This window comes from Myxocyprinus asiaticus, chromosome 16 (genome assembly GCF_019703515.2).
Source record: "Myxocyprinus asiaticus isolate MX2 ecotype Aquarium Trade chromosome 16, UBuf_Myxa_2, whole genome shotgun sequence".
NCBI classification, from domain to species: domain Eukaryota; kingdom Metazoa; phylum Chordata; class Actinopteri; order Cypriniformes; family Catostomidae; genus Myxocyprinus; species Myxocyprinus asiaticus.
Window position 1 is genome coordinate 41,576,632 of NC_059359.1, and position 26,501 is coordinate 41,603,132.

The 26,501-nt window shown below is 37.9% G+C and overlaps 1 protein-coding gene across 1 annotated transcript in view; it reads right to left on the reverse strand.

Annotated features, from left to right (window-relative positions):
• LOC127453802 (microtubule-actin cross-linking factor 1, isoforms 6/7-like) overlaps positions 1-25,785 on the reverse strand; it is a 47,062-nt gene extending 21,277 nt beyond the window's left edge. The window contains exons 1-15 of the mRNA XM_051720496.1: positions 25,566-25,785; positions 24,869-25,095; positions 24,642-24,764; positions 24,451-24,552; positions 22,209-22,310; positions 21,925-22,089; positions 21,677-21,832; positions 19,121-19,318; positions 18,454-18,582; positions 18,151-18,321; positions 15,833-15,988; positions 15,552-15,758; positions 15,220-15,339; positions 13,580-13,749; positions 13,336-13,495 (exon numbers count right to left, since the gene is read on the reverse strand). Of these exons, the coding sequence (XP_051576456.1) occupies positions 13,336-13,495; positions 13,580-13,749; positions 15,220-15,339; positions 15,552-15,758; positions 15,833-15,988; positions 18,151-18,321; positions 18,454-18,582; positions 19,121-19,318; positions 21,677-21,832; positions 21,925-22,089; positions 22,209-22,310; positions 24,451-24,552; positions 24,642-24,764; positions 24,869-25,095; positions 25,566-25,785 (2,406 nt within the window). The remainder of the gene's footprint in view (positions 1-13,335; positions 13,496-13,579; positions 13,750-15,219; positions 15,340-15,551; positions 15,759-15,832; positions 15,989-18,150; positions 18,322-18,453; positions 18,583-19,120; positions 19,319-21,676; positions 21,833-21,924; positions 22,090-22,208; positions 22,311-24,450; positions 24,553-24,641; positions 24,765-24,868; positions 25,096-25,565) is intronic.
• Positions 25,786-26,501: the final 716 nt, after the last annotated feature.

Consider the following 26,501-nt stretch of genomic DNA (forward strand, 5'->3'; position numbering starts at 1 on the left):
GCATGAGGGTGAGTAGATGATGAGAGAATTTAAATTTTTGAGAGAACTATTTCTTTAAGTAGCACATGGAGGGCCACATTGTCCTCCTTTTGAGATACAATGTCCCGCATTGATTTAATTATTGTATCTTTTAAGCCCAGCAATAGTTGTGTTCTCATTCTAATATGATGCACAATTTTCTGAAGTTTGTGACTGGTGGAATGTTCTGCCTGAAGTATTGCTCTACAAATGTTGATACTTTTCTATCAGGCATTAGAAAAAAATTGATAAATGCTAAGCATAATTATAAAATATTTTATCATCTCTACTTTCCTGTTAATTATACAAATTAACACACTCTCTACATCAGGAGTCGGTATTATTAAAGAAAACTAACAATATTATTGTAGAGCCGAGGAGGGCGGGGCCAGGCTGGAATGAGACACACCCGGTCCCCAATCAGCCCGATGGGGCGCGCGAGGGATAAAGGCGGCCAGGGACGACAGTTCGAGAGAGAGAGAATTACAGACAGCTGTACTGTGTGTTTTGTTTAAGTTGTTTATTAAATTATTATTTATATTATTAAGCCAGTTCTCGCCTCCTCCTTTCCGCTGAACCCCCTTACAATTATAAAAAAAATTATTATTAAAAATGTCACTGTTTTATTCTGTTACATTCATACTTTTAAAGCTACTCAAGTTATTCAATCAAAAGTAGTGAGTGGTTTTCTCGTTTCCTTGTTAATGTTGTTTGATTAATAGCCTTTATATGACATAGGCCTACTAGACAGTGCTCAATTACGTCCAACATTTTGATGCAAATACGCATTTTGTCCTACTGTTTACGTTCACTTTAGACCAAACCGACTGCGTTTACATTAATGCCTCACCAAGATGGGCATTGGTGGAATTATAAAGTGTATTTGACTGTTTAGGCATGTAACCGCATTAATGCACAAACATTAGCTGCCTGTCAATCAAACAGCACGCAGCTACAGACACCAGGAAATAAAAAGTCAATCTTTTATATTTTATCTAGATCAACCAACCAGTGGTTGTCTTGCTATCGTGATCTATGTAATGAACACCCCTGGTCCAGATGTAGAACATAGACTCAGTATAGAAAATTTTCTAAAAATGTTATCATCGATATCGAGGACATCTCTCTCTCTCTTTTTTTTTTTTAGATAAACATCAAGATTGTTTGATCACCCAGCCCTATTGATAACATTGCTTTAATCTCTCACATCAACTCAATAATCTCAGTGATAGATAGATAAATTACAGGCTACATTATAGACACACAGAATCTAGTAAGCAGAAATATGAAATTTACCTCGATATGTTTCTTCACATTAGAGGCAGGATTAATGCTGATATCTGGCTTGAGCAAGTTAAACTCACATGACACAGTCAAGCAATTGGCCTTTTTCACTGCGAAAATCCCTTTCAGGTGCTGCTGTGATGTTCAGGTGTTGTAAATGTGTTTGAGGAATCCTCCACATCCATAAAAGTTGGCGCCGGATCTGCAGCTGCCGTTCAAGTTTTTAATGTGTGATTTGATTTGACGGGAGTCACGAGACTCTCCCTAGCCAATCATGTTGATAGATAAAAATAAAATCAGGACAGGAAAGTAGCGAACACAGACGGTGGGAAAATAGTGCATTAAAAGTACAGTTACAGCACTTGAAATGTACTCAAGTAAAAGTATACTATTTTTAAACTACTTAAAAAAAGTACAATTCTTGGGAAAAAGTAGTTAATTACAGTAACGTGAGTATTTGTAATTCGTTACTTTACACCCGTGATTAGATGAGACAACATACTACAGACTCAGTTTAGGAGCTTTATCTTTAAGACCTATTTACTAAATATTCAAAATGTCTCATCAACACCAGAAGCAATGCTTTAGAAGTGATGGTTAAAGTCACATGTGCAGAAATTAAGGACCTGAAAGAAAAGATTGGCTGTATTGAAAGACGTGTATAGAAAAGTAAACAGTCAACCATGACCTGTATTAATCGTGTGATGGATTTGGAACATTACGGCAGACATTGGAACTTGAAAATTCATGATACCACATGAAAGGGAAAAGTTGCCAGATGTGATCGATGTTGCACACCAGCTGGGGATTAAGCATCTGAACAAATCAAGGCCCCGAGTTGTCATCATCCGTTTCGTTGCCAGGAGATACAGGGAAGCAGTGTGGAAGGCTGCCAAAAACAACTCTTTCCTTCGAGATCATAGCATGCACTTTACTGAAGACTTGACAAAGGAGGACAGAAAATCAAGTCAGAAAATATGGCCAGTGATTAAGAAGGCACAAGTGGAGGGCAATTCGGCATACTTTGTTGGAGGTCGAAGTTTCATTGACGGATCGGAAATCGCATAAGTAATGGTTCTTTGTTGCTTTCACTTGAGATTGGGAATAACTCATCTTGTGGTCTTTGCAGAAAAGACCAGCAGCAACTATTTTTATTTGTTTGCTATGCTTCGAAATCGAAGAAAAAGAGGGGAAAGAAGCAGCCTACTGCGAGGCTACAATTCAGAGTTATCCTAATCTTAATTGTTCTAATGAGTGCTGATCTTGATTCTATCTGACTTTTAACACTCATTACAAAGGTCCTCTTTATATTTACTATTGGTCCTTCTGTTCTGTTAATTTGTTACGTTTATCTTTCATGTCATTTAACGCTAGGGGTTTGCGTAATAATATTAAAAGGAAACCGTTATTTTTATTTGCTAGACAATTTAGGGCTGATTCCTGTTATATACAGGAAGCTCATTCTGTTAATGATGATGCCAAATTCTGGAATGCTCAATGGGGGAAAACAATATGGTTTTGAACACTCAGCTGGGGCAACAACACTTCAGAATATATTTAATGGTGAAGTTTTGCAGTCAGTATGTGATTCTGAAGGACATTTTGTTTGTTTGGTACTAAAATATAACACTGTTTTTATCATTACCACCAATGTTTATGGGTACAATAGCAATCTAGAAAATGACAATCTTTTGAGAGCTGTTGAAAATACATTTAAATATTGGTTGGAAAAGTATCCAAATGCCTATATAACAATGGGAGCGGATTTGTATATTATTCAGGACTGTGTAGTAGATAAATGGCCACCAGGTTGATCAAATTCAACCAACTCTAATCTAAAAAAAAATTATGGATAAATTTAGTCTTATAGATATTTGGAGAGCTAAATTCCCTAATAATATATCTTTTACCTGCTAAAGCAGGCTCCAGTATGTCTAGGATAGATTATTGGTTAATTTCTGAAAGCCTTGACAAAAGATGGAGTAGATGTAAATATTTTACCTATTCCTCTACAGTATTGGGCGATGTTACTTTTAAAAGTAACTCGTTCGAATATTGCGTTACTCCTTAAAAAAGTAACTTCATTAATGAAAAAGTAAATTTTTTTTGGAAAGTAAAGCATTACGTTACTTTTGCGTTACTTTTTTCTCACAGCCACTTTCTCTTCTACTATGCTATGCATTCCATACAAATAAGCCATGCATTGCATACAAGAGACATTACAGGTCATGCTAGCTACTGTCAAAACAACATAGTAAACAAACAGATATTTAGAAAGTAGGTCTTCACATCATATTTATAATAAAGCATCAATAACATGAATATGCATGATTTGTTTTTCATCAACATGGCAGCCAATATGAATAATGAAGAATAACCACTGTCTTACCTAAAGCAACAAAGTCCAACACTTGAACCTGCAACATATATGTCATCATATGTGCTGTGCCCATCGACAATGTCAGAGTCAACTTGAGATGTTTTTCAAAAGTCAGGATAAAATTCAGTGGGGAATGCCAGCCGACTGTTCAAGGTATAATAAAACAATATTTGTCACTTATGTCATCTCAGTGCATGCTTGTTTTGTGTTGGTCAACGGTGCATACAGACATCACAACTTCAAAGGTGCATGTTGATGCAACTTGAATGGAATCACTTTTAATGCTACCAAAATGTCATAAAAATAGTTTGTTTCATGAATCAAACGACTTGTTTATTATAAAACAAAAATGTAGAATATTTTTAGAAACTAAGACATTTTCTCTGCGTACACAATCAATGTAGAACGTTGCTCGCAACCGCTGATCCAGAGTCAGCTTTTCTCATCCCATTCTCCCAGTTACAGAGGAGCTGTAACATGGAGCAGTTCGGCTGCATAAGTCAGTGAATTGAAAGAGTATTTCACCCTGTGTACCATGTTGTGGCCAGTGGAAGACTAGTTTTATAATCCCTCTGCCTAAACAATTTTATTGATTTTACTCCTGATTTCTCACAATACAGGGACAGTAGAGGTGTACAAAAGCAACACATTACATTATTTAAAAAGGAACTCTGATATTATGGTCTAAAATACAGAAATATTGCGTTACATTACTCATTACTCGGAAAAGTAATCTGATTACGTAATGTGTGTTACTTTTATCTCGTTACCCCCAACACTGCTCCTCTAACAGATCATAGAGCTATTTATAAAAATATCAAGTTGCTTGCCCAAATCCACTATGCTAAACTACCTTCATCTTGGAAACTCAGTAATTCCCTTCTGCTGCATAATGATGTCAAAGAGAAAGTTAAAGATTTAGCTTTTGGATTAAAGCTAAAATGGAGAACATGTTTAGTATAAATTCGGAACTTTTGAAACAAAATTTGAAATCGCTAAATATTTAAGAAAATCCGGTACCTCCATGGCTAAATGTAAAAAAGCTGAAGAAACTAGAGTAATAATGAGAATAACAAATCTGTCTCAGAAGCATCCAGATTTTATTCTAGAGGAAGAAAAAATAGAAATGGCTGAATTGCAGACTACATTAGATGATTTGTTTAGGAAAAAAGCTGAAGGTGCCTTTATTCGGTCAAGAAGAAAATGGCTTGAGGAAGGGGAGCAAAACTCACATTATTTTTTTTTTAATTTAGAAAGACATAATTTTATTAATAACACTATTAGTAAGTTAAGCATTAATGGGGTTATAACTGATGATCATACATTAATATCTAAATATTGTAGTGGCTTTTATAAGAATATGTATACTTCAAAGTACTCTCAAGTGACAGCTGATACCTTTTTAAACTCTTTGCAGATTAAGTCTATTGGTAAAACTGAAAAGGAGATTTGTGGTAAAACTATTACAATTCTCGAGTTGATGCTCATCTTAAAAATTCCAAATTGCCAGGTACTGATGCATTAACATCAGAATTCTATAAACTATTTTCAGAATCAGAATTAGAATGAGCTTTATTGCCAAGTATGCTTACACATACAAGGAATTTGTCTTGGTGACAGGAGCTTCCAGCACACAACAAAACAAAAACAATACAAAAACAGCAACAAGACTTTTAAAAAATAATTAAAATTGAGTAAAAAATAGATAAATATTGAAAAGAAAAAAGTATATATAGAATACACAATATATATATATATATATATATATATATATATATATATATATATATATATAATCAAGCATTTGCGATAACTTGCAATGAGTCTTTTACAGCGCTGTGGAGGAATTGTGGCCCATTCATCTTTGCAGAATTGTTGTAATTCAGCTACATTGGAGGGTTTTCGAGCATGAACTGCCTTTTTAAGGTCATGCCACAGCATCTCAATAGGATTCAGGTCAGGACTTTGACTAGGCCACTCCAAAGTCTTCATTTTGTTTTTCTTCAGCCATTCAGAGGTGGACTTGCTGGTGTGTTTTGGATCATTGTCCTGCTGCAGAACCCAAGTTCGCTTCAGCTTGAGGTCACAAACAGATGGCCGGACATTCTCCTTCAGGATTTTTTGGTAGACAGCAGAATTCATGGTTCCATTTATCACAGCAAGTCTTCCAGGTCCTGAAGCAACAAAACAGCCCCAGACCATCACACTACCACCACCATATTTTACTGTTGGTATGATGTTCTTTTTCTGAAATGCAGTGTTACTTTTACGCCAGATGTAATGGGACACACACCTTCCAAAAAGTTCAACTTTTGTCTCGTCAGTCCACAGAGTATTTTCCCAAAAGTCTTGGGGATCATCAAGATGTTTTCTGGCAAAAATGAGACAAGCCTTAATGTTCTTTTTGCTCAGCAGTGGTTTTCGTCTTGGAACTGGCCATGCAGGCCATTTTTGCCCAGTCTCTTTCTTATGGTGGAGTCATGAACACTGACCTTAACTGAGGCAAGTGAGGTCTGCAGTTCTTTGGATGTTGTTGTGTGGTCTTTTGTGACCTCTTGGATGAGTCGTCGCTGCGCACTTGGGGTAATTTTGGTCGGCCAGCCACTCCTGGGAAGGTTCACCACTGTTCCATGTTTTCGCCATTTGTGGATAATGGCTCTCACTGTGGTTCTCTGGAGTCCCAAAGCTTTAGAAATGGCTTTATAACCTTTTCCAGAATGACAGATCTCAATTACTTTCTTTCTCATTTGTTCCTGAATTTCTTTGGATCTCAGCATGATGTCTAGCTTTTGAAGATCTTTTGGTCTACTTCTCTTTGTCACGCAGGTCCTATTTAAGTGATTTCTTGATTGAGAACAGGTGTGGCAGTAATCAGGCCTGGGTGTGGCTAGAGAAATTGAACTCAGGTGTGATAAACCACAGTTAAGTTATGTTTTAACAGGTGGGGCAAACACTTTTTCACACAGGGCCATGTAGGTTTGGATTTTGTTTTCCCTTAATAATAACAACCTTCATTTAAAAACTGCATTTTGTGTTTACTTGTGTCATCTTTGACTAATATTTAAACTTGTCTGATGATCTGAAACATTTAAGTGTGACAAACATGCAAAAAAATAAGAAATCAGGAAGGGGGCAAACACTTTTTCACACCACTGTATGTATATATATATACATATATATATATATATATATACACACATATATATATATACATATATGAATATATATACATACACACACACATACGTAGTGCAAATCTAAATACAAATCGGTTATGTACAGTGCAAGGGAATGTTATGGCAGAAAAGGTAGGATGTGTTGGATAATATAAAAAGACTAAGCTGTGTATTGCACATTAATTATTGCTCAAAGGGGCAGTTTTAGCAGTTTTAACTGTTCATGAGATGGATAGCCTGGGGGAAAAAAAACTGTTCCTGTGCCTGACGGTTCTGGTGCTCAGAGCTCTGAAGCGTCGGCCAGAAGGCAACAGTTCGAAAAGGTAGTGGGCAGGGCGAGTGGAGTCCACAGTGATTTTTCCAGCCTTTTTCTTCACTCTGGAAGGGTACAGTTCTTGAACCAATAAGCAACCAATAATCCTCTCAGCAGTCCGAACTGTCCTTTGTAGTCTTCTGATGTCTGATTTCATAGCTGAACCAAACCAGACAGTTACTGAAGTGCAGAGGACAGACTCGACTGCTGAGTAGAACTGTAGCAGCAGCACCTGTGGCAGGTTGAAGTTCCTCAACTGGCAAAGGAAGTACAACCTTTTTCACAATGGAGTCAATGTGGGTCTCCCACTTCAGGTCCTGTGAGATGGTAGTGCCCAGGAACCTGAATGACTCCACTGCTGCCACAGTGTTGTTTAGAATGGTGAGGGCGGACAGTGTTTGGGGGGTTCCTCCTAAAGTCCACAATCATCTCCACCATTTTGAGCGTGTTCAGCTCAATGTTGTTTTGACTGCACCAGACAGCCAGCTGTTTAACCTCCCTTCTATATGCAGACACATCATCATCTCGGATGAGTCCGATGACAGTGGTGTCATCTGCAAACTTCAGGAGCTTGACAGAGGGGTCCTTGGCGATGCAGTCATTGGTGTAGAAGGAGAAGAGTAGTGGGGAGAGCACACATCCCTGGGGGGCACCAGTGCTGATTGTACAGGTGCTGGAAGTGAATTTCCCCTGTCTCACAAGCTGCTGCCTGTCTGTCAGAAAACTAGTAATCCACTGACAGACAGATGTGGGAACAGAGAGTTGGTGTAATTTAGTCCGGAGAATAGCTGGGATGATGGTGTTGAAAGCTGAACTGAAGTCCACAAAAAGGATCCTTGCATATGTCCCTGGTCTGTCCAGATGTTGCAGGACATGATGCAATCCCATGTTGACTGCATCATCCACAGACCTGTTTGCTCGATAAGCAAATTGAAGGGGATCTAGAAAGGGTCTAGTGATGTCCTTCAGGTGGGCCAACACCAGTCTCTCAAATGACTTCATGATCACAGATGTCAGGGCGACAGGTCTGTAGTCATTAAGTCCTGTGATTTTTGGTTTCTTTGGGATGGGGATGATAGTGGAACATTTGAAGCAGCATGGGACTTCACACTGCTCCAGTGATCTATTGAAGATCTGTGTGAAGATGGGGGCCAGCTGGTTAGTACAGGATCTAAGACATGCAGGTGAAACGCCATCTGGGCCCTGTGCTTTCCTTATCTTTTGTTGCTGAAAGACGCGGCTCACATCATCTTCACAGATCTTAAGTGCAGGTTGAGTAGCAGGAGGGGGGAGGAGGGGGGTTGCAGGAGGTGTTGGTGTTTGTGTGAAGTGAAAGTCAGAGTGGGTGTGGGGTGTGAGATTGGGCCTTTCAAATCTACAGTAGAACACATTCAGGTCGTCAGCCAGTTGTTGGTCCTCCACAGGGTTGGGGGTAGGAGTCCTGTAATTCATAAGTTGTTTGATACCACTCCACACTGATGCAGGGTCGTTAGCTGAAAACTTGTTTTCTTTTCTTTATCTTCTTTTAGCCACTCTGATTCCCTTATTCAGTGTGTTCCTGGCCTGATTGTACAAGACATTATCCCCAACTCCGTAAGCATCCTCTTTGGCCTGACGAAGCTGCCTGAGTTCCACTGTAAACCATGGTTTGTCATTGTTAAATGTTAAATAAGTCCTAGCAGGAATGCACATATCCTCACAGAAACTGATATATGATGTAACAGTATCTGTGAGCTCGTCCAGATTGGTGTCTGCAGCCTCAAAAACACTCCAATCTGTGCAGTCAAAGCAGGCTTGTAGTTCCAGCTCTGCTTCATTGGTCCACATTTACAGTCCTTAATACAGGCTGAGCAGATTTTAATTTCGGTCTGTAGGCTGGAAGAAGATGAACCAGACAGTGATCAGAGATTGCCAAAGCTGCTCTAGGGACAGAGCGATATGCATCCTTTATTGTTGTGTAGCAATGATCCAGAATATTTCTGTCTCTGGTTGGGCATGTAATGTGCTGTTTGTATTTGGGCAGTTCACATGTGAGGTTTGCTTTGTTATTTATTAAAATCCCCAAGAATAATAATAACTGAGTCCGGGTATTGTTGTTCCATGTCTGTGATTTGATCAGCCAGCTGTTGCAGCGCGGCATTCAAACACGCGTTTGACGCGATGTATACACTCACCAGAATAAATGAGGAAAACTCCTGCGGCGAGTAGAAAGGCTTACAGTTAATAAAGAGCACTTCCAAATTAGGACAACACATCATCTTTAACGTTGTTACATCTGTACACCAACTTTCATTGATGTAAAAGCATGTTCCACCACCTCTCGTTTTCCCCGTTAACTCTGCGATGCGATCCGTTCTGAACAGCTGAAAGCCCGGCAGATGTAACGCGCTGTCCGGAATGGCTTCACTCAGCCAGGTTTCTGTGAAGCACAAGGCAGCAGAGGTTGAAAAGTCCTTGTTTGTGCGGGTGAGGAGATGTAGTTTGTCCATTTTGTTAGGGAGAGAGCGGAGATTCGCTAGATGAATGCTCGACAGCGTTGTTCAAAAGCCCCGCCGACGGAGTTTGACCAGTGTGCCTGCTCGTCTCCCTCGCCTGTGTCACATAGCGCGTTTAAACAACACAGTCGCGCCTCCAACTAAAATGTCAAACAAAACGTCCAAATATTCAAAATCCGGGAAAAGATTGACTGGTATATGCTGTCGAATGTTCAGCAGTTCGTCTCTGGTAAAACTGACTGAAAAAAGATTACTAAACACAGGACAAACAAACGAAGCACTCCACACCGAGGCGGCCATCCGCGGCGCCATCATGATTTACTATCAAGGAATTGGCCCCGTTTCTATTAGAGGTTTTTAATGGAAGTATTGAAAGACAATGTCTTCCACCCACTTTAACACAAAGATTAATTACACTCATCCCCAAACCAAAAAAAAAAGACAAATTGTATATTGACAATTGGCGCCCTATCTGTTTATTAAACAATGATTATAAACTGTTGGCCATAATTTTAGCTGGGAGATGATGAATCACAACCTGGCTTCATGAAAAATAGGCATATATCTAATAATTTATGATCTGTTTTAGACATTTTCGACTACCAAGAAATGATTAATGATAATGGATTCGTATTATTGTTAGATTTCTATAAAGCGTTCGACTTTGTAGAACATCAATTCATTTTTGATTCTCTAAATAAATTTGGCTTTGGGAGTTTCTTCTCTACCGCGATCAAAACTCTATACAAGAATGGCAATTGTTCTGAGTTGCTGAATGGTACTTCCCCTAAGTTAAATTTATCTAGAGGAATTAGACAGGGGTGTCCAGTCTCCCCATACAACTTTCTGTTAATGAGGCAGCTTCTTTCTTACCATATTAAATCGAGTGCATTAAAACGTATTAATATTGTTGATAGAGAATTAAAAGTAACTCAATTAGCTGATGACACTACACTCTTCATTCAAAACAAAAATCATATTTCTACTGCTACTGAGGTAATTGATGAGTTCTCAAGGGCATCTGGTGTATACTTGAACTTGACTAAATGTGAACTTCTGGCCATCAAGGAATGCTCTGAAACACCTTATTGCGGTATCCCCATAAAAAATAAGATTCAGTATTTGGGAATATTGATTACTAAAGATCAGCATAGAAGATGTCCTGTAAAGTTTGATCCTATTATTATAAAAACTAAAAGGAAATTAAACCACTGGCTTATAAGAGATCTTTCGTTAAGGGGCAGAATTTTAATTACAAAGGCAGAAGGTATCTCTAGACTAGCTTATGCAGCATTGTCTTTACATCCTGACAAAAACCTTTGCAAAGAGATTGACAAAATTTTATTTGACTTTATGGAAAAACAAAACACAAGGACATCTTATATAAACACAAGTATCTATTACTTAAATACTGGTTTGATAATGGCATTATATTGGTGGAACAATTATTTAATTTAAATGGCTTTCCTTTTACTTATGAGTTTTTGACTCATAATATCCTTGTTACACCAGGGGACTATGCAAAAGTCTTTGGTGCAATATCTCCTGAAATGTGTATGCTAATTAAACAACAGAAAATAATTAGTAACCAAAAAGGGTCCCTGTTTACTATAATAAATTCATATGTAGGTAAAATCTGTTTTTCCTTTCACTCTACAAATAAGGCCATAAGAGCTTTGTTCCAAGGAGATGTTGTAACTCTGTCATATGTGTGTTCATACTGGAATCGTTTTACAGACAGCATTGTTTGGAAAAAGGTTTGGCTTATACCTAATCAGTATCTAATTACAAATAAAGTAAAGGAAGTATCATTTAAACTCATACATAGGATCTACCCAGTGAAACGTAAAGATAACATTGACGTAAGCTGTACCTTTTGTGATAGCTGCTCTGAAACTGTGGTTCATTTGTATTGGCACTGCCCATTTTGAAGGCCTTTTTGGTAAAATGTATGTGATTTTATTGTCAAGTATACTGATGATCTCAATTCTCTGTGAAACTTAAGGCAATCAAAACTTTTAAAATGAGTAAATTCTTTAATATTTGTATATAGATTTTTATTAAGCTCCCCCTAGTGTATAAATATCGTATCACATGTATGATGTTGCAAGTTTTGTAACGTGATTTTGATAAAAGCTTTTAATAAAAAAGAAAAGAAAAAAGATGTACTCTTCCTTTCAGATTGGAATCTCATTTAAAGGTGGTGGTGATTTATAGTAAAACAGGGCTTAAAAATGTATCTGTTTCTCATCCACACCTATCATATTACTTCAGAAGACATGGATTTAACCAATGGAATTGTATGGATTACCTTTATGCTGTCTTTATGGGCGTACTCACACTAGGCCCGGTTGCCTTGTACCATGCCCAAGCACGATTGTCCCCACTCCCACTCCCCCGCTGGCCTGCACTCACATTGCACTTAATGTTCCGGGCCTGAGCACACTTACGTTATTACAACACAACTTTTTGTTTTGAAGAAAACAGGAAGAAAAGCACTCTCACAGAGCACAATGGAGTCCATCATTGTAACGTTACTTACTTTGTGGCTTATTTTGAGTTGTTTGGGGCATGGTGACACACGGCACTCTCACATGCCTAATTGATCGACAGCATCGTACCACTGGAATTTATCCTTTTCGTCCGATGAGCTGCCAGATTTACGGAGTGCATTCCGTACATTCAGATACTGAACCTGCAGTTTTTTCAGCTTGTCACGTCATTGCTCAATGGTTCTTTGGTATCCACGAGCATGAAGATACAAATTTTCCCAAATATTTCAGAGTTCATGTGTGTTCTTGTGTGTTGTATCCAGTTGTTCATGTATACTCTTGTTTGCCCAAATTTCCAGTAAACACTGCACCTGTGCCATAGACCAAAGTGATCCCTTTGCCCAGTCGCATCACTGATGTCATGTTTTGAGTTCCGTGCTCGGTCACATTTAGCAATCACACTAGATGCGTACCGTGCCTGAGCCAACTGAACTGTCCCGAGCCCACCTCTTTAAGCGGACCAAGGCACGGTTCAGCGTACCGCGATCACATTAGTCAAACGAACTGGACTTTGGGGGTCAAACGTGCTCGGGCACGGTACTGATTGCCTAGTGTGAGTACACCCTATGTGTTTTTTGGACCTTCAAAGCTCTGGCCACTATTCACTTACATTGAATGGACCTACAGAGCTGAGATATTCTTCTAAAAATCTCTGTTTGTGTTCAGCAGAAGAAAGAAAGTCATACACATCTGGGATGGCATGAAAGTGAGAAAATGATGACAGAATTTTCATTTTTGGGTGAACTATCCCTTTACAATGGTGGAATACCCTGTGAAGTCCACTTTGCAGGACACTATTGACCGACTGGAATACACCTTTTGATTGGACTCATAGCCTTTTCAACAACAAAAGATATGGAAAGCATTTTCTCCTCCCTTTTAATAGCTGATAATCATATATGCTTTTCCATCATAGCTCTGCATGATTATATGGTTAGTTTTATTTAATTATTTGCATTTAGCATCATTTTTCCCTGCTATCACTGACACTATCAGAACAGACCCACTTGAGAAGCACTCATACAGCTAACTGTCAGTGAGTTGGAAACATCACCTAATATTGGGTGTAGCTTGGACCTAAAATGTATGAAGTAGGCTAATATATGCTGAGAGGTACCTTGTGCTTGTCAATGAGATTGTTGACCAGGTCTTTTTCACCACAGACAGGCACATCATCAGCAAGCTGTGGCTCTGCTCTGTACAGCCAATCATTCAGAGCCTGTAGAGCATCAGCGAACCTGCCTGAAAACAACAGGGCCTCTTCCAGCTTATGCTGCCTTGGGGGAAAAAGCAGTTTAGAGCTCACAAGTCTTCAAATGTAAAACAATAAGGAACTCTAATGCAGAACAAATGAGACTGACCTCTCACTGGATTTGCCACTGATGGTGTCCCATGAGTCTCTGAGCTCAGACACCATGCTCTCTAGGTGTTGTGTGTCCTCAGGACTCTGAGCTTTCTCAAGCAATGAACGGCCACTCTTCAGACAGGCCTCATACATGGGCCTCTTTGAACGGAGAAGCTTCTGGAACTCCTGAAAATATACAAATTCATGGCAGTGGCCCTCATTAATACTCCTCCATTGCATCAACATTGAACAAATACAATTATACAGAGAGACAAAAGACTATGTACACCTTCTGTTTCAACTACTACTCTTAATGTATTACCACTTGTCTCCATCTGCCACATTTATTTATTCTGGTATTACTGCTGTGCATGCTATTACAGCCTATTATAATTTAAATTGCACTTTCGGCTGGCACTATTATGAACCCTGTATGTGTACTGTTGTATATTGTTTTGTATTGTACTGCTATTGTGTCCTATGCTTGTGTACTACTTACCAAGCCATCTTACTTGGCCAATAAATCTAATTCTAATATTTGCATAAATTATCTATCACAATTTGTTTGTATTAAAAGTAAAATGTGTTTCCTATGTAGGATACATTTTAATATGATTTACTTCTATTGACACATTTTTTAAACTTATATTTCTTTGAGTTGTTTTATTTAATCAATTATGGGGCACCAGAGCAACCCAGAAAAACAACCCAAATGTATCAGTTTTAAACATTTAACTTTAATGACTATTTAAAACATAAATAAATATGAAGATAAAAATATATACCAATATCAATGTAATCGAAATATGGGAATGGTTCAAGCAAAAATGAATGTAGCTGACATTTTTTATTTATAGTATATTAATTATTTAATTTCATTTAAGTTTTATACATTTCACTGGATAAAGTGATCAAATGTCTTCAGGAGACTTGGAATATAGTGCAGGAGCTGTATCGATTACTTTTATTTTGGATTTATATTGTTTTTTTGGTCCTTTTTTAGCTTTACAGACCAGAGTCACTATTCACTTGCATGATATGGCAATTAAACCCACTGCAGTCTTTTTAAAAATTCACTTTTTGAGTCCAAAAGAAGAAAGAAAGTGGCATTGGGATGAGCAGGCTAAATAATGACAGTGTTTTCATTTTTGGGAAAACTATTCCTAGTAATTTTTTCCTCATTAAAAAAGTTTTACTCCTCAAGAAATGAATAGAAATTTTGATTAGTAATTTTGAAACATAAGTATAAAATCATGAGCACTCACATGAGATGAAGACTCTAGTCACATAGGTAATCTTGTAAAAAAGCTGTTTTATTCTACATGAAGAGGGTCCGCACATGGGGGCTGCCATGTTAGAATCACATGACCAGCCGAATACTACTCGCTTAATCTCAGTAACCGTCCAGTTATTTGACATTTTCACTCATTGATTAAAGTAATCATGGCTGACTGTGAACAGTGAATTTCTACAACTGGCATCGGTAACTAAAAATGATTGCATTAGAAAGATTCTGCATCCAGGCCCCTAGGTGTCAGTGTAAGTCCAAGACAACATATACAAAAACTGACTGAGTGCACCTTAAAAATTGGCCAAATTGGGAAAATCTGACCAAATTCATCTTCTTTCATCTGTACAGAGCCTGCTGTAAAGTACCTTTTGCTCAACGAGCTGTTTTTTTATCTCTTCCTGTGACACAGCGATCTCTTTGTGTGTATCCAGTGTCTGTTCTACCTCTGTCATCCAGTCCACCAGTAGATGCCAAGATTCACTGAACTGTGAGGGATAATACACAAAGCTCATGAGAAGTATATGGTCCTTTAAAGTATGTTAACAGAATTTGCCAGGTAATGAAATGTAAAAAGATTTGTTCTGTAATACCAAGGGCTTATTTCCAAAACAAAGAGAGTAGACTGGAAAGGTGATTCTCTGTTTAAAGTAATTCTTAGGGTTGACCTATTACAGTAGTTCATACGAGAAGTGAATACCTGTTTGGAATGTCTTTTGACATCCTCCAGTGTTTTCCCTCTCTCTGTGGTATGTTGCAGGAGTTTTCTGAATCGGTCCTGAACGGTCATGATCAGGTTCTGCACTACATCACAGTCTTCCTTCCTGCTGAGTTCAGACAGACAGGTGGCAGCATTCTCCATACTCGTCTTCCTCTCGCTGTAAGACTGCACCTCACTCACCAGCATCTACAAACAAGATGACTACATCAGACACTTCCTTGCCCACATGCATACACAAACACAGGCAAAAATACACATACCCTGTGCTCCTGGAGCTGTGAGGAAATAGTGTCCAGGATGAAGCTGGGTGCAGGTAAAGTGTTTATGGTCTCCTCACACTTGGCCATTTTGGTCAGAATGTCTTGGACATTCCTGTTAAACTCTTTTGCAAGACCAAGTCCCTCTGTCAGCTTTGCCTAGATAAAATCAAAAATGTATATATTTTTGACAATGTAACCAAATTTTTTTGTGGCCAAAATAACTGAAAAATACAAATTATTGATTACTTTTTTGTGTGTGTGATTATTTATAAATCTTAAAAACGTAAATGGCCAATCTAACGATTACCAAAAATTTAAATTAGTTTATTATAGTGCCACCTTGTGGCTGATTTACACGAAAGTTGGCATACAGCCTACTTTTTGCAACCTGAAAGTTTATGCCAAATTTCATTATGATTGACTGTTCACAATGCAAGTTTGTTGCTATAATTTGATTGGCTGCTGGCGGCCATCATTGTTGATTTGTCAAAGAAGATGTAGTCTCAGCCTCAGACAGCATGGCCACGGACCGCCCGCAGTCAATGCGCTAACCATCTGATGCTTATAGCAAACAAAATTGGAAAACGTTTTCTCGATCAGTCAGCACATATCTGATTGGCGGGTTCGATGGAACTTCCGCAAGCAGATGGACATAGGACTTTTTATCAGTGCGCCCGGAAGCAGAGTTGTGTTCACAAGTTTCCGTATTGATAGAATGACCGCTTTTGAGGACGAAATAATCTCAGAATTTCCCCAAAAAATGCAGAGCTGCATTTTCTGCTTTGTTTACTAAGTTATGTCTCTGAAATTCTCTATAATGAGGTTTTCTGTGTTTTCTGATTCTCTAAACATTTTCCGCTATTTTCCAGTGTGTTTTCTGTGCAATCGCTTGAGGAGACTCGCACTCCATTATATAAATACATTTTTCCCCCATGTCAGTCTTTTATTATGGTATGATACATCTCTGATAACCCTGTCCCTAAACACCCTGTAATGGCAAAACCGACTGTGATTAGTCGCTTCACATGTCAGTTAGATGGCTTTCCCTGTCTAAATGGGTGGTTCTTGGCCAACTGAAGCAGCTATAGCCCCCAGACCTATGTCGCAGTCATAGGTCTGGCTACGTGAGACTAAAGCAAATGCATAGCAAGTTCCAATCCCATAATGCACTTAATGAAACTGTTGCAGAGTCATGACATTTTTTATGGGAAGAAATGGGCAAAATTTGGTCTGCGTTCTCAAAATTATTCTATGTCAAAGTTTACCAAGTTTAGTTAAAATTAGACATTAAGTTTTGGAAGATACAGGCAGAAAAGTGAAAATGGGCCATGCACAAACATTTTATTACCGTGTAACTCCAAAGCTCTTTGATTTCAAATCAAAATTCTTTACAATTTTATATTATACGATACTTTTTAAACTTTGTCTGAAGATTTAATGACTGTGGTATTATCCGATAGGCACTGTCTCTTTTAAAATACTCAGAAACTCCTTTTGAACCTTATTCACGGCAGCGCCATCTTTTTAATGGGAATGACAACAAGGCTGTGAGGGATAGACTTACCATTTCTTCAATGGCACGAATGGTATAAAGCAGTAAAAAGCTCCAATATCCCATCTGATTTTCCGCAACTCATGTTGTCTGTAGTTTTCTGTCAACTGAAAGTTCTTCGAAAGATAATTTTTCAATGTTTTGTCTGTGGAACGATCCAAAAACACTTTAAACTTTAGTACAGCCCATTGAAGAGACTGTACGCCTATCCCTCACAGCCTTGTTTTCATTCCAAAAGATGGCGCATCTGTGAATAAGGTCTATTTGAAGAGGTTTTACAAACTGATGAGAAACATGAAAAGCACTTGGTGGGTCTGACAGCTCTCATAACACTTGTTAAATCTTAAAAATTATAAAAATGTATGGTGTCTGCACTGTTTTTAAAACACTTCATGAAAAATAGTACATGTTAGGAGATGTTTATTTGTATGTTTTCAAATGCTCTCTAACAAGTTAGATAAATGGTTGTTGTCTTTTTAAGAAATTATCATTTTTTGTAGGCTGATGTCTTTGGTGTTAACATATTTCAAAGTATATTATGTGGGGGTAATGATCTAAACATATCATTAAACCCTTAAATTTATGGAAGAAAAACAGATGTATGTAAGTGTAGTACCATTAACAGCATAACAGGATAATAGAATCACCCAGCTGTGAAACACGTTCATTGTTTGGAACTTTGCACAAAATTAAACGTAACGTTAAACATTGGTGGCTACAGGTTTCTATAAAACTATGCAGAGTGCAAAATATTATCTCTCCTCACCTTTCGCTCTTGCATTTGGGCATAGACAGAGCTCCATTTCTGCTCCAGTATGCATAAGCTGTGCTCAGTGCTGGAGCCCCGGGCCACATCATTGCCCTCAAGCATCCTGTGGATGGCGTTTCGTACATTTGCATAGGCGTACATTTTAGAATCCATCTCATTACACAACTCCTATGGTACAAGACAGAAAAGATTTTGTTTTATAAAAGCACTTAATATACTGAGATCAGAACAATGCAACCACTGCAAACACAATTAACAGGTTTGAGATGCCATAAAGTTAATCATACACATCATAATTACCAGATGAGCATTCAGTCTCTCGTTGGCGGAGTCTGGCATACCCCACACCGTCTTAATGGACGACAGCCTCAGGTCTGTGTGTTCCAGCCACTGCAGGAGATCCTGGATCTCCATGGTTACATCTTGAACCTGAAAGACGATTATAAATGCTAAATTTAAAATAACCTTCGGATTGAATTATTGCATGAGCTGTATTTTCATTTAGGGGCACTTCTGACTACTTGAAATTTTGCAAAATGTACACATAAATACCAAATAAATTAAAGTTTGTATTGTTTTCAAGTTGTTAGGGAAAATAAGTAGAATATCACAGATTTTTTTGTATATGTTTTATAATTTTAATATAGGGGGAAAGTTAAAAGGTTTAGGTAGGGGACAAGCCCAAAAATAGTGAATACTGGCAAATGTAACTTTTCAACACTATTAAAAATTCAGACAAATTAATTAAAGAGACTCAATACAAAGTTTAAAGAAGTTATAGTCTATCCTTTAACACTAGAATGATTATTTGATTACAGAATTAGCATTTTTACCACCTTCAAAACCACTAGGGGACAGAAAAGGTCCCCTAATTGAAGAATCAACAGTACATCTGAGACTGTCTAAGGACATTCTGTTTGAATTAATTCTCTAATCTGGTTTAATTGTTGCTGGTGTTTGTGGTCACCTGACTAAGGTTATTTTCCAGCTCCAGCTGTCTGCGCTCTGTCTCACAGCGCACAAATTCCCATCGTTCATTCAGCTGTTCCAGACGAGTCTGCAGGACATGTGAGCTGTCTCCTGCCCCAGACTCCAACAGACTTCTTCCGGCCTGGTTCAGAGAGTCCACCGTGTGCACATGGGACATCACATCATTACGGAGAACCTGAGTGCACACAACAATCATCAGAACATGTTACTGTAGCTCCAGTAGGGGTTCCTGTAGCTGGTAGAACAGGGCATTAGAAATACCAAAGTCATGAGTTTGACTCCCAGGAAACACACAAACTGACACAATGTATAGCTTGAATGAACTGTTGATCGCTTAAAGTGTCTGTTATGCATAAATGTAATGTAAAGGTCAAATGTAATGTATGTCACTAAAAGATCAAACAAATACTATGAATATGTTCAGAATGACTCACTGTTTCTGAAAGAAAGTCGTATGCAACATGTACAGTATATTGTGCAGAGAATGAAAATTTTTTGTATGTATGGAATACCTTGATGACCTTATGCATTTACCAAACGTGCAGTATACAACAGAACACGCTGCATGGGATACTGTATCCCGCAAAGCAATGCGCTCAATTTAACCTTCTATTTCCAGTGTGAATACAATTTTTACACATCTCTTTCCTGGTTTATTATTTGATCAGACTGCCAAGAAATCCAAAATGTTTACACTAAATTGGATTATAAATAGTCCATCCAAACGTGGATAAAAAACCCAAAACAATTGTGGCTGGTAACATGTGCATGTAAAAGCGCTAGGAATAGCATTTTAGCTTAGCATAAAGCTAAATGTTCACATGACAATTTACACAACTTTAACTAGTTCTGCTGCTCCAAAGTTACTTAAAAACCCCACAGAGTGTACACAATCACATCATTTTCCTCAATGACATCATATCCACCTTTTCACTCATAACAGTGTAAAAGCACCCTCTATCTGCTCGTATGAATGTAACACATTATAAGAAAGTGTTTCACTGCTGTTCAAACATTCCTCAGGTCACATCATTTATACGGATAAATGTTTTCCAAATGAACAGACTAAATATTAAATGAAACAAATTACAATAAAATGCAAAGTAATCTCTTCAGTAATCAAAATACTTTTTGAATGTAACTGTATTCTAATTACTGTTTGAAACACTTATTATTGCGTACTGCATTTAGTTTGACATAATGAAAATGTATTAGTAAGTAGCAGTGTTGGATAGTAATGGACTACATGTAATTTGGATTACATAATCAGAGCTGCGTTTCCTGATAACGATCAGTCTTAGCTATTAAGAGTGTTTTCTACGTACAAGGTTACGGATGTTCTTTTCTTTTTCACGTGCTTTCCAAAACTGCACTTCGCAAAAACGCACTTTACATACTTCTTAAGAGTCGCTGGGACCGACAGGGACTGCCAAATTCTCATTCACTAATGTTTAATGAAAGGAGTGTACATTGGTACTTATTAGGGCTTTCAATCGATTACATTTTTAATTAAATTAATTAAATGGTATACCGCTTTATTGAATTAATCGCATATAACAATATTTGCTGCAAAAGCACCCCAAATAAAACAAATTCAATATACAGTATAATGAATAAAAACGTATAAATAATCATATTTTAACAGCTATAAATATAATTTCAATATATTATAATATTGAGGAAGATTAGTAAAAGCACTGATGCAATTCAAAAAGTGGCTTTAGAAGGCAATATATTGTTTGAACAATCATTGAACACAAGCCTATGATTGTCCTACAGTCCACAACAATCCAATTTGCAATTGAATTCGACAATCTGTCTGAGGCAGATTTAGGACTTTTCTAATGAAGTCTGATGAAGTCACGTCATAAAAAGTAGTTTCAAATGCAGTTTGAAACTTAGAAAAACAAGTCTCGAGACTCCTGCATTCGGAGTTGCACTCCATCCAGCTGTCTTTGAATGCAAGAACATGTCAGTCATCTTGTGCTGTCTGCTGTCATTGTGGTTTGTTGTCTGCACAGCTGCATGTTGCATGTACAGCTGCAATTGCGCTTACTGCCCTCTGCTGACCGGGACTCGCAAAAACACAAAGGTGGTACTTTAAGCTTGAATTGCTCAGATGGTAGGAAAATCCTTATTACGGCATGATTAATGGCATTCATTTTTTTATGTGTTATTGTTTATATAATTAATCGCACTGAATTAATGTGTTAAATCATCACCCCTAGTATTTATTACACAGTAATCAGATTAGATAACCTAAAAAGCATAATTTAAAAGATTACATTGCTGATTAAAATTTTAGTTGTGTAATTTGTAATCAGTACCAAGAACATTTTAGAAGTAATCTACCCAACACTAGTAGCCAGTATACAGCACAAACATACTATTCAGTAGAATTTCTATTGCAGACACTGCCTGAATAGAAGGCTCTCATCACGGCAAAAGTGGGAGCACAACTTTGCTACACAATGCTAATTAAAAAAAATAAAAAAACATGAGTGAGATGCTACAGGCAGTTTAGAGTTTTTACCTTGTGTTTGGCTAGCTCTATCTCACAGGTCTGCAGGTCTATGCTGATTGGCTGAGAGGCCTTCAGTAGGTCGGCCGTGTGGGAGAGCCAGGTGTGCAACTCATCTAGAGTGTTCTGGAACTGACCCAGTCCTAGCAGTGCACACTCCAGTTGGTGCTGCTCAAAAACACATTGTGTCGTTGAAGTACCGTTTTGATAATAAAGGTGAATAAACATGTAAAAGTCATTTCAACAAGGTGAGATGTTACCTGTCTGCTGACAGTCTCTGACTCCAGGTTGTCCCATCGCTGACGGAAGTCACACAGTGGAGAGATGGATCCAGGCCGTTCAGTGCCAGGAGAAAGACGACACACGAAGCGATGGTTTAGACTTTCGATCTCGATCTTCTTCTGGTAGAGCTCCCGCTTAAATTCCTGACATGAGAGGTGACGACATCATTAGTCTTGATGATTGAACACTGAAGAACTTCAGATTTATTTGTAACACAACTTGCAGTTTCTCAAGGCCAGTTATTTGTTCAGTAAAGTCTCACCTTTAGGTCATATAGCTGCTCTTTGACTGATCCCAGGTCAGAGCCCACTGAAAACTCTTCAGTGGATTTCAACTCTGCAGATTTAAGCCACTCAAAGAGACCCTTCAAGAAAATGTCAAAGTCAAATTTCAAAACCTTTTTTTACTCTTTGTAAGGTTCTCTTAGCCTCTAGATTTGAATATTTACAAGTGGGTCAATGACATTATGCTAATTTTTTGGTCCGGATTAAGTCGCTCAAAATACAATAAAGCTAATTCATACAGACAATGACTTGAACATACATCTTCTATGAACATATTTCCAACTTCTGAATGAATTCACTTTGATAAAAAAAAAAAAAAAAAGAAAAAAGAAAAAAAATTGTGTTACTGTCCAGAGAAAAAAGTCTCATTAAATGGCTAAAATTTAGTAAATATTCTTTAATCAATATCTTTAATTGTATTTTTTTTTTAAATAAATAAATAAACAGTGAAGCAGATTTGTTAAGATATAGGCAAATAGGCAAAGGTTAGTCCAGGTCCAATTGAACAACCCCAAGAAAACTCATGATATTAATGAATGGAAAATCACTTTTTATAACATATAATATTTGTTAAAAAAATTACCTTGTAAATATTTCTATCATTAAACTAATTAAATAAATACTTGACCCAAAAATGAAAATTCTCTTATCATTTACTCACCCTCATGCCATCCTAGATGTGTATGACTTTCTTTCTTCTGTTGAATATAAAGAAAGATTTTTAGAAGAATATCTCAGCTCTGTAGTTCAATTCAATACAAGTGGAATGTGACTAAAACTTTGAAGCTCCAAAAAACACATAAAGGCAGCTTAAAAGTAGTCCATAAGACGGCAATGGTTAACTCCATATCTTCTGAAGTGATCCAATTGGTTTTGGGTGCGAAAAGACCTAAATATAACTAATTTTTCACTATAAATCTAAAAAACTATAAGTCTCCTTGGCAATCATGATTTCAAGCTCAATTACACTTCCTAGCTCTATCTAGTAGTCTGCACATGTGTCAAGAACTAGGAAGTGTTATCGAGCTTGAAATGATGATCGTGCCTAGAGACTGCAATGGCAAAATTTACAGGAAAAAAGGAGTTATATTTTGGTCTGTTCTCACCTAAAACCCATTGGATCGCTTCAGAAGTCATGGATTAAATGACTGGAGTCTGACTGATCACTTTTATGCTGCCTTTATATGCTTTTTGGTGCTTCACAGTATTGGTCACCATTCACTTGTATTGTATAGACCTACACAGCTGAGATATTCTTCTAAAAATCTTCATTTGTGTTCTGCAGAAGAAAGAAAGTCATACACATCTGGGATGGCATGAGGGTGAGTAAATGATGAGAGAATGTTCATTGTTGGGTGAACTATTCCTTTAAGAGGTTTTTCAAAGCCACACATGAATAAAAAAAATGACACTTCTAAGCACTTGCATTTTTAAAATATCTATCCTTTACTTCACCTTAGACATCCTTATTTGTCAAATTTTCATTTACCCAAATACACAATGCGGTCTTTGTATACATTTTAAACATCATTGCTTAACAAAGACAATACAACATTAATTTTTTTTTTTTAAAAAATCATTAAAACACTATGACTATAATCCCATTGCAAAAAAAAAAAAAAAAAAAAAAAAAAAAAAGTGGGGTTTCTGCTTAAAACAAGAATAAACTATTTGCTAATGGGGTAAGGAAAAAAAAAACTTGTTTTCCCTTTGAATATTTTTTCTGTTCCCACTTGCAAATAGTTTTTTTTTTTTTTATAAGCACAAAAGTTACTTCATTTTTTTACATTTCTTTGAAAACAAGACAAAATATCTTATGCCATATTGCTTTTCATGTAAATCGATCTTTTAAGAATGAATTTTTTTTTTACTGGAAAACAAGACAAAAATTCTCAGTAAGAACCTACTTTTTGTAGCGACTCTTAACCTTTCAAAATTTGCTTTGGTCTCTCTCAGAGGATCATCCAAATGTTTTGCCAATTAGCAGAAAATTGCCCATTCTGTCAGAGACTCATCACTACAACCACAGGGAGGCATTAGTACAGGAATACAACAACTTTACTTTGAGGCCTTCAAACACTGGGGGAAACAAGAAAGAAGAAGTGCTTTCCAAACTATCCTGACTGATGTAGTTTATTTTCCAAGTGTTTTACACTATGTGCACCATTCAATATGACTGACCTGAAAGGAAGAGAGGCTTGTTTCTCATGGCTAGCTTACCTGCATGTTGTCCTGATACTGGAGAGCCATTCGTAAACATTCCTTTAACTTGCTGTTGCACTCTGTCCAGATCTTACTGAGATTGTTCCACGTGCAGTAGAGCTGCGGAGATAAATATGTGTACAATCTCTATGGTGTAAAATGAATTTCTAGGGGTTCTAGGGTTTAGTACTTTAATTACAAATACAAACTTCATCCAAACTTTTGGTGACTTCCGGTTTGTCTGTGTCACCACAAGCTGACATGAGTTCCATTCCCAGAATTCCTAATATGTCCAGGTCACCTTGCAGCGAGTCAATGTCCTCCCTGAGTGTCTGAGGAGGCAGGACAAGAGGTTGGAAGGCATGAGGAAGAGAGTTTAACCAAACCAGAGCAACCAAGTGTCATCATCACAAACAGTTTTATAATTCTACCCTACCTGCATGGTCTCTAGGCTCTGTCGGATGGTCTCAGAATCGGATCGATTGGAGTTGAGATCCAGAACGGCCTGCTGGGCATCATTCAGTCCAGCTGTAATGTCATTCACATCATTCCAGAACCTGACTGCCAGATCCATGACATTGAGAAGCCAGTTCTCCTTCTCCTGAGCTTGTTTCTGAGCCTCCTTCCAGCGGTTTGATAGAGTGAACACCTGCTCCTGAATGGCTGGATTTGAAGGAGGTGCGAAAAAGATCAATCGGCATGATCCGATCCGAGTATACCCGGGCCTTTCTGTACACTTATTAATTAGATGTCTACTATCTAGAGTTCAGGCAAACCCATGTGGCAAATATACATTTACAATTAGTCACATATCAGATGGTTTTATCCAAAGTGACTTACAAATGAGGAACATAACAAGCAGTACCACTCATTATTTTAACATGCAAATGAGCTTTGCGGAAAACTCTTCTTTGTTGCCAGAGGTTTGCCATAGAAGTGTTCGAATTGTCCATTGTTGCAAAAGGTTTGCTGCAGGTTCACAACTATCGGTAAAGAGCTGCGAGCATCTGACAATAATCATTTGCAGATGCTACATGACATGGTTCACCTCCATTAAGACAAGATACGATGTGAAATAAGATTAAGAACCACATGCTTCTGCCAGTATGTCATACATTAAATGTTTGGGGTACCTGTGCCAATGGAACTGTCCCCAACTGCCCGTGTGTTGGTCAGCAACTCCTGAGCTTGTGTCCTTACACTGCTGAGGTCCATATCCAGTTTGGAGAGCTCAGTCAGTGTGTGCTTGTTGTCCTGCAGCTGCTCCTGAATTCGTGGGGCCAAGCCCTGTAGACCTACTGAGGCCTGCAGGTGACTGCACAGACGATCCAGTCTCTCTCCAATCAGAGTCATCCTCTCATTCAGCTGATAAAGATGTACAAAGTAAAAAAGTGAGACAAGTTTTTCTTCACCACTTTAAGCCAGCATCACTCGATTTTGGCCAAGGGTGTCACACTAGCTGACTGTTTGGTGAGATCTTGCTCTTCAGTCAGAGGTACAATATGTCACACTTGCTGATACAAAACGGTGGAGGAGTGACAAACATAACGACTACCCCAGACTCACTCTCTCTGATTCTCTGTCACATGGAGTTTTCCGGGAATAACAACAGAAGTACCATGAGAGTATAAACAATGATAAAAGAGTGATTTAGGATGCCATTCATGGAGTTACTTTACCTTGTGAATGTGTGTGATTGTGTATTTATCCCCTCTAGGCTTGCCGTAGAACGCGTATGTCCATATTCAGCTTTCAGTGAATAAAGAAATTACTTTCTGCTTTTTTATTTCATTGGTCATTTTATTAAGGAAAAACACTTGGTGACAGAATCACAATGGATTACAATCAGCATTTGTGATGATATGCGATTGAGTGCAATCGCTGATGAAATGATCATCTTGTCTCGTTCTGAGTGTCTCTGCCCCTCACACTACCATCATCGCTACCATCTACAGACCCCCAAAGTCTAATAAAGCCTTTTTGTCTGAATCTGTTGTCTATGCTGTGCCTCAAGTTTAAGAGAATTCTTATTTTGGGTGACTTTAACATCCACATTCACTCGAAAAATT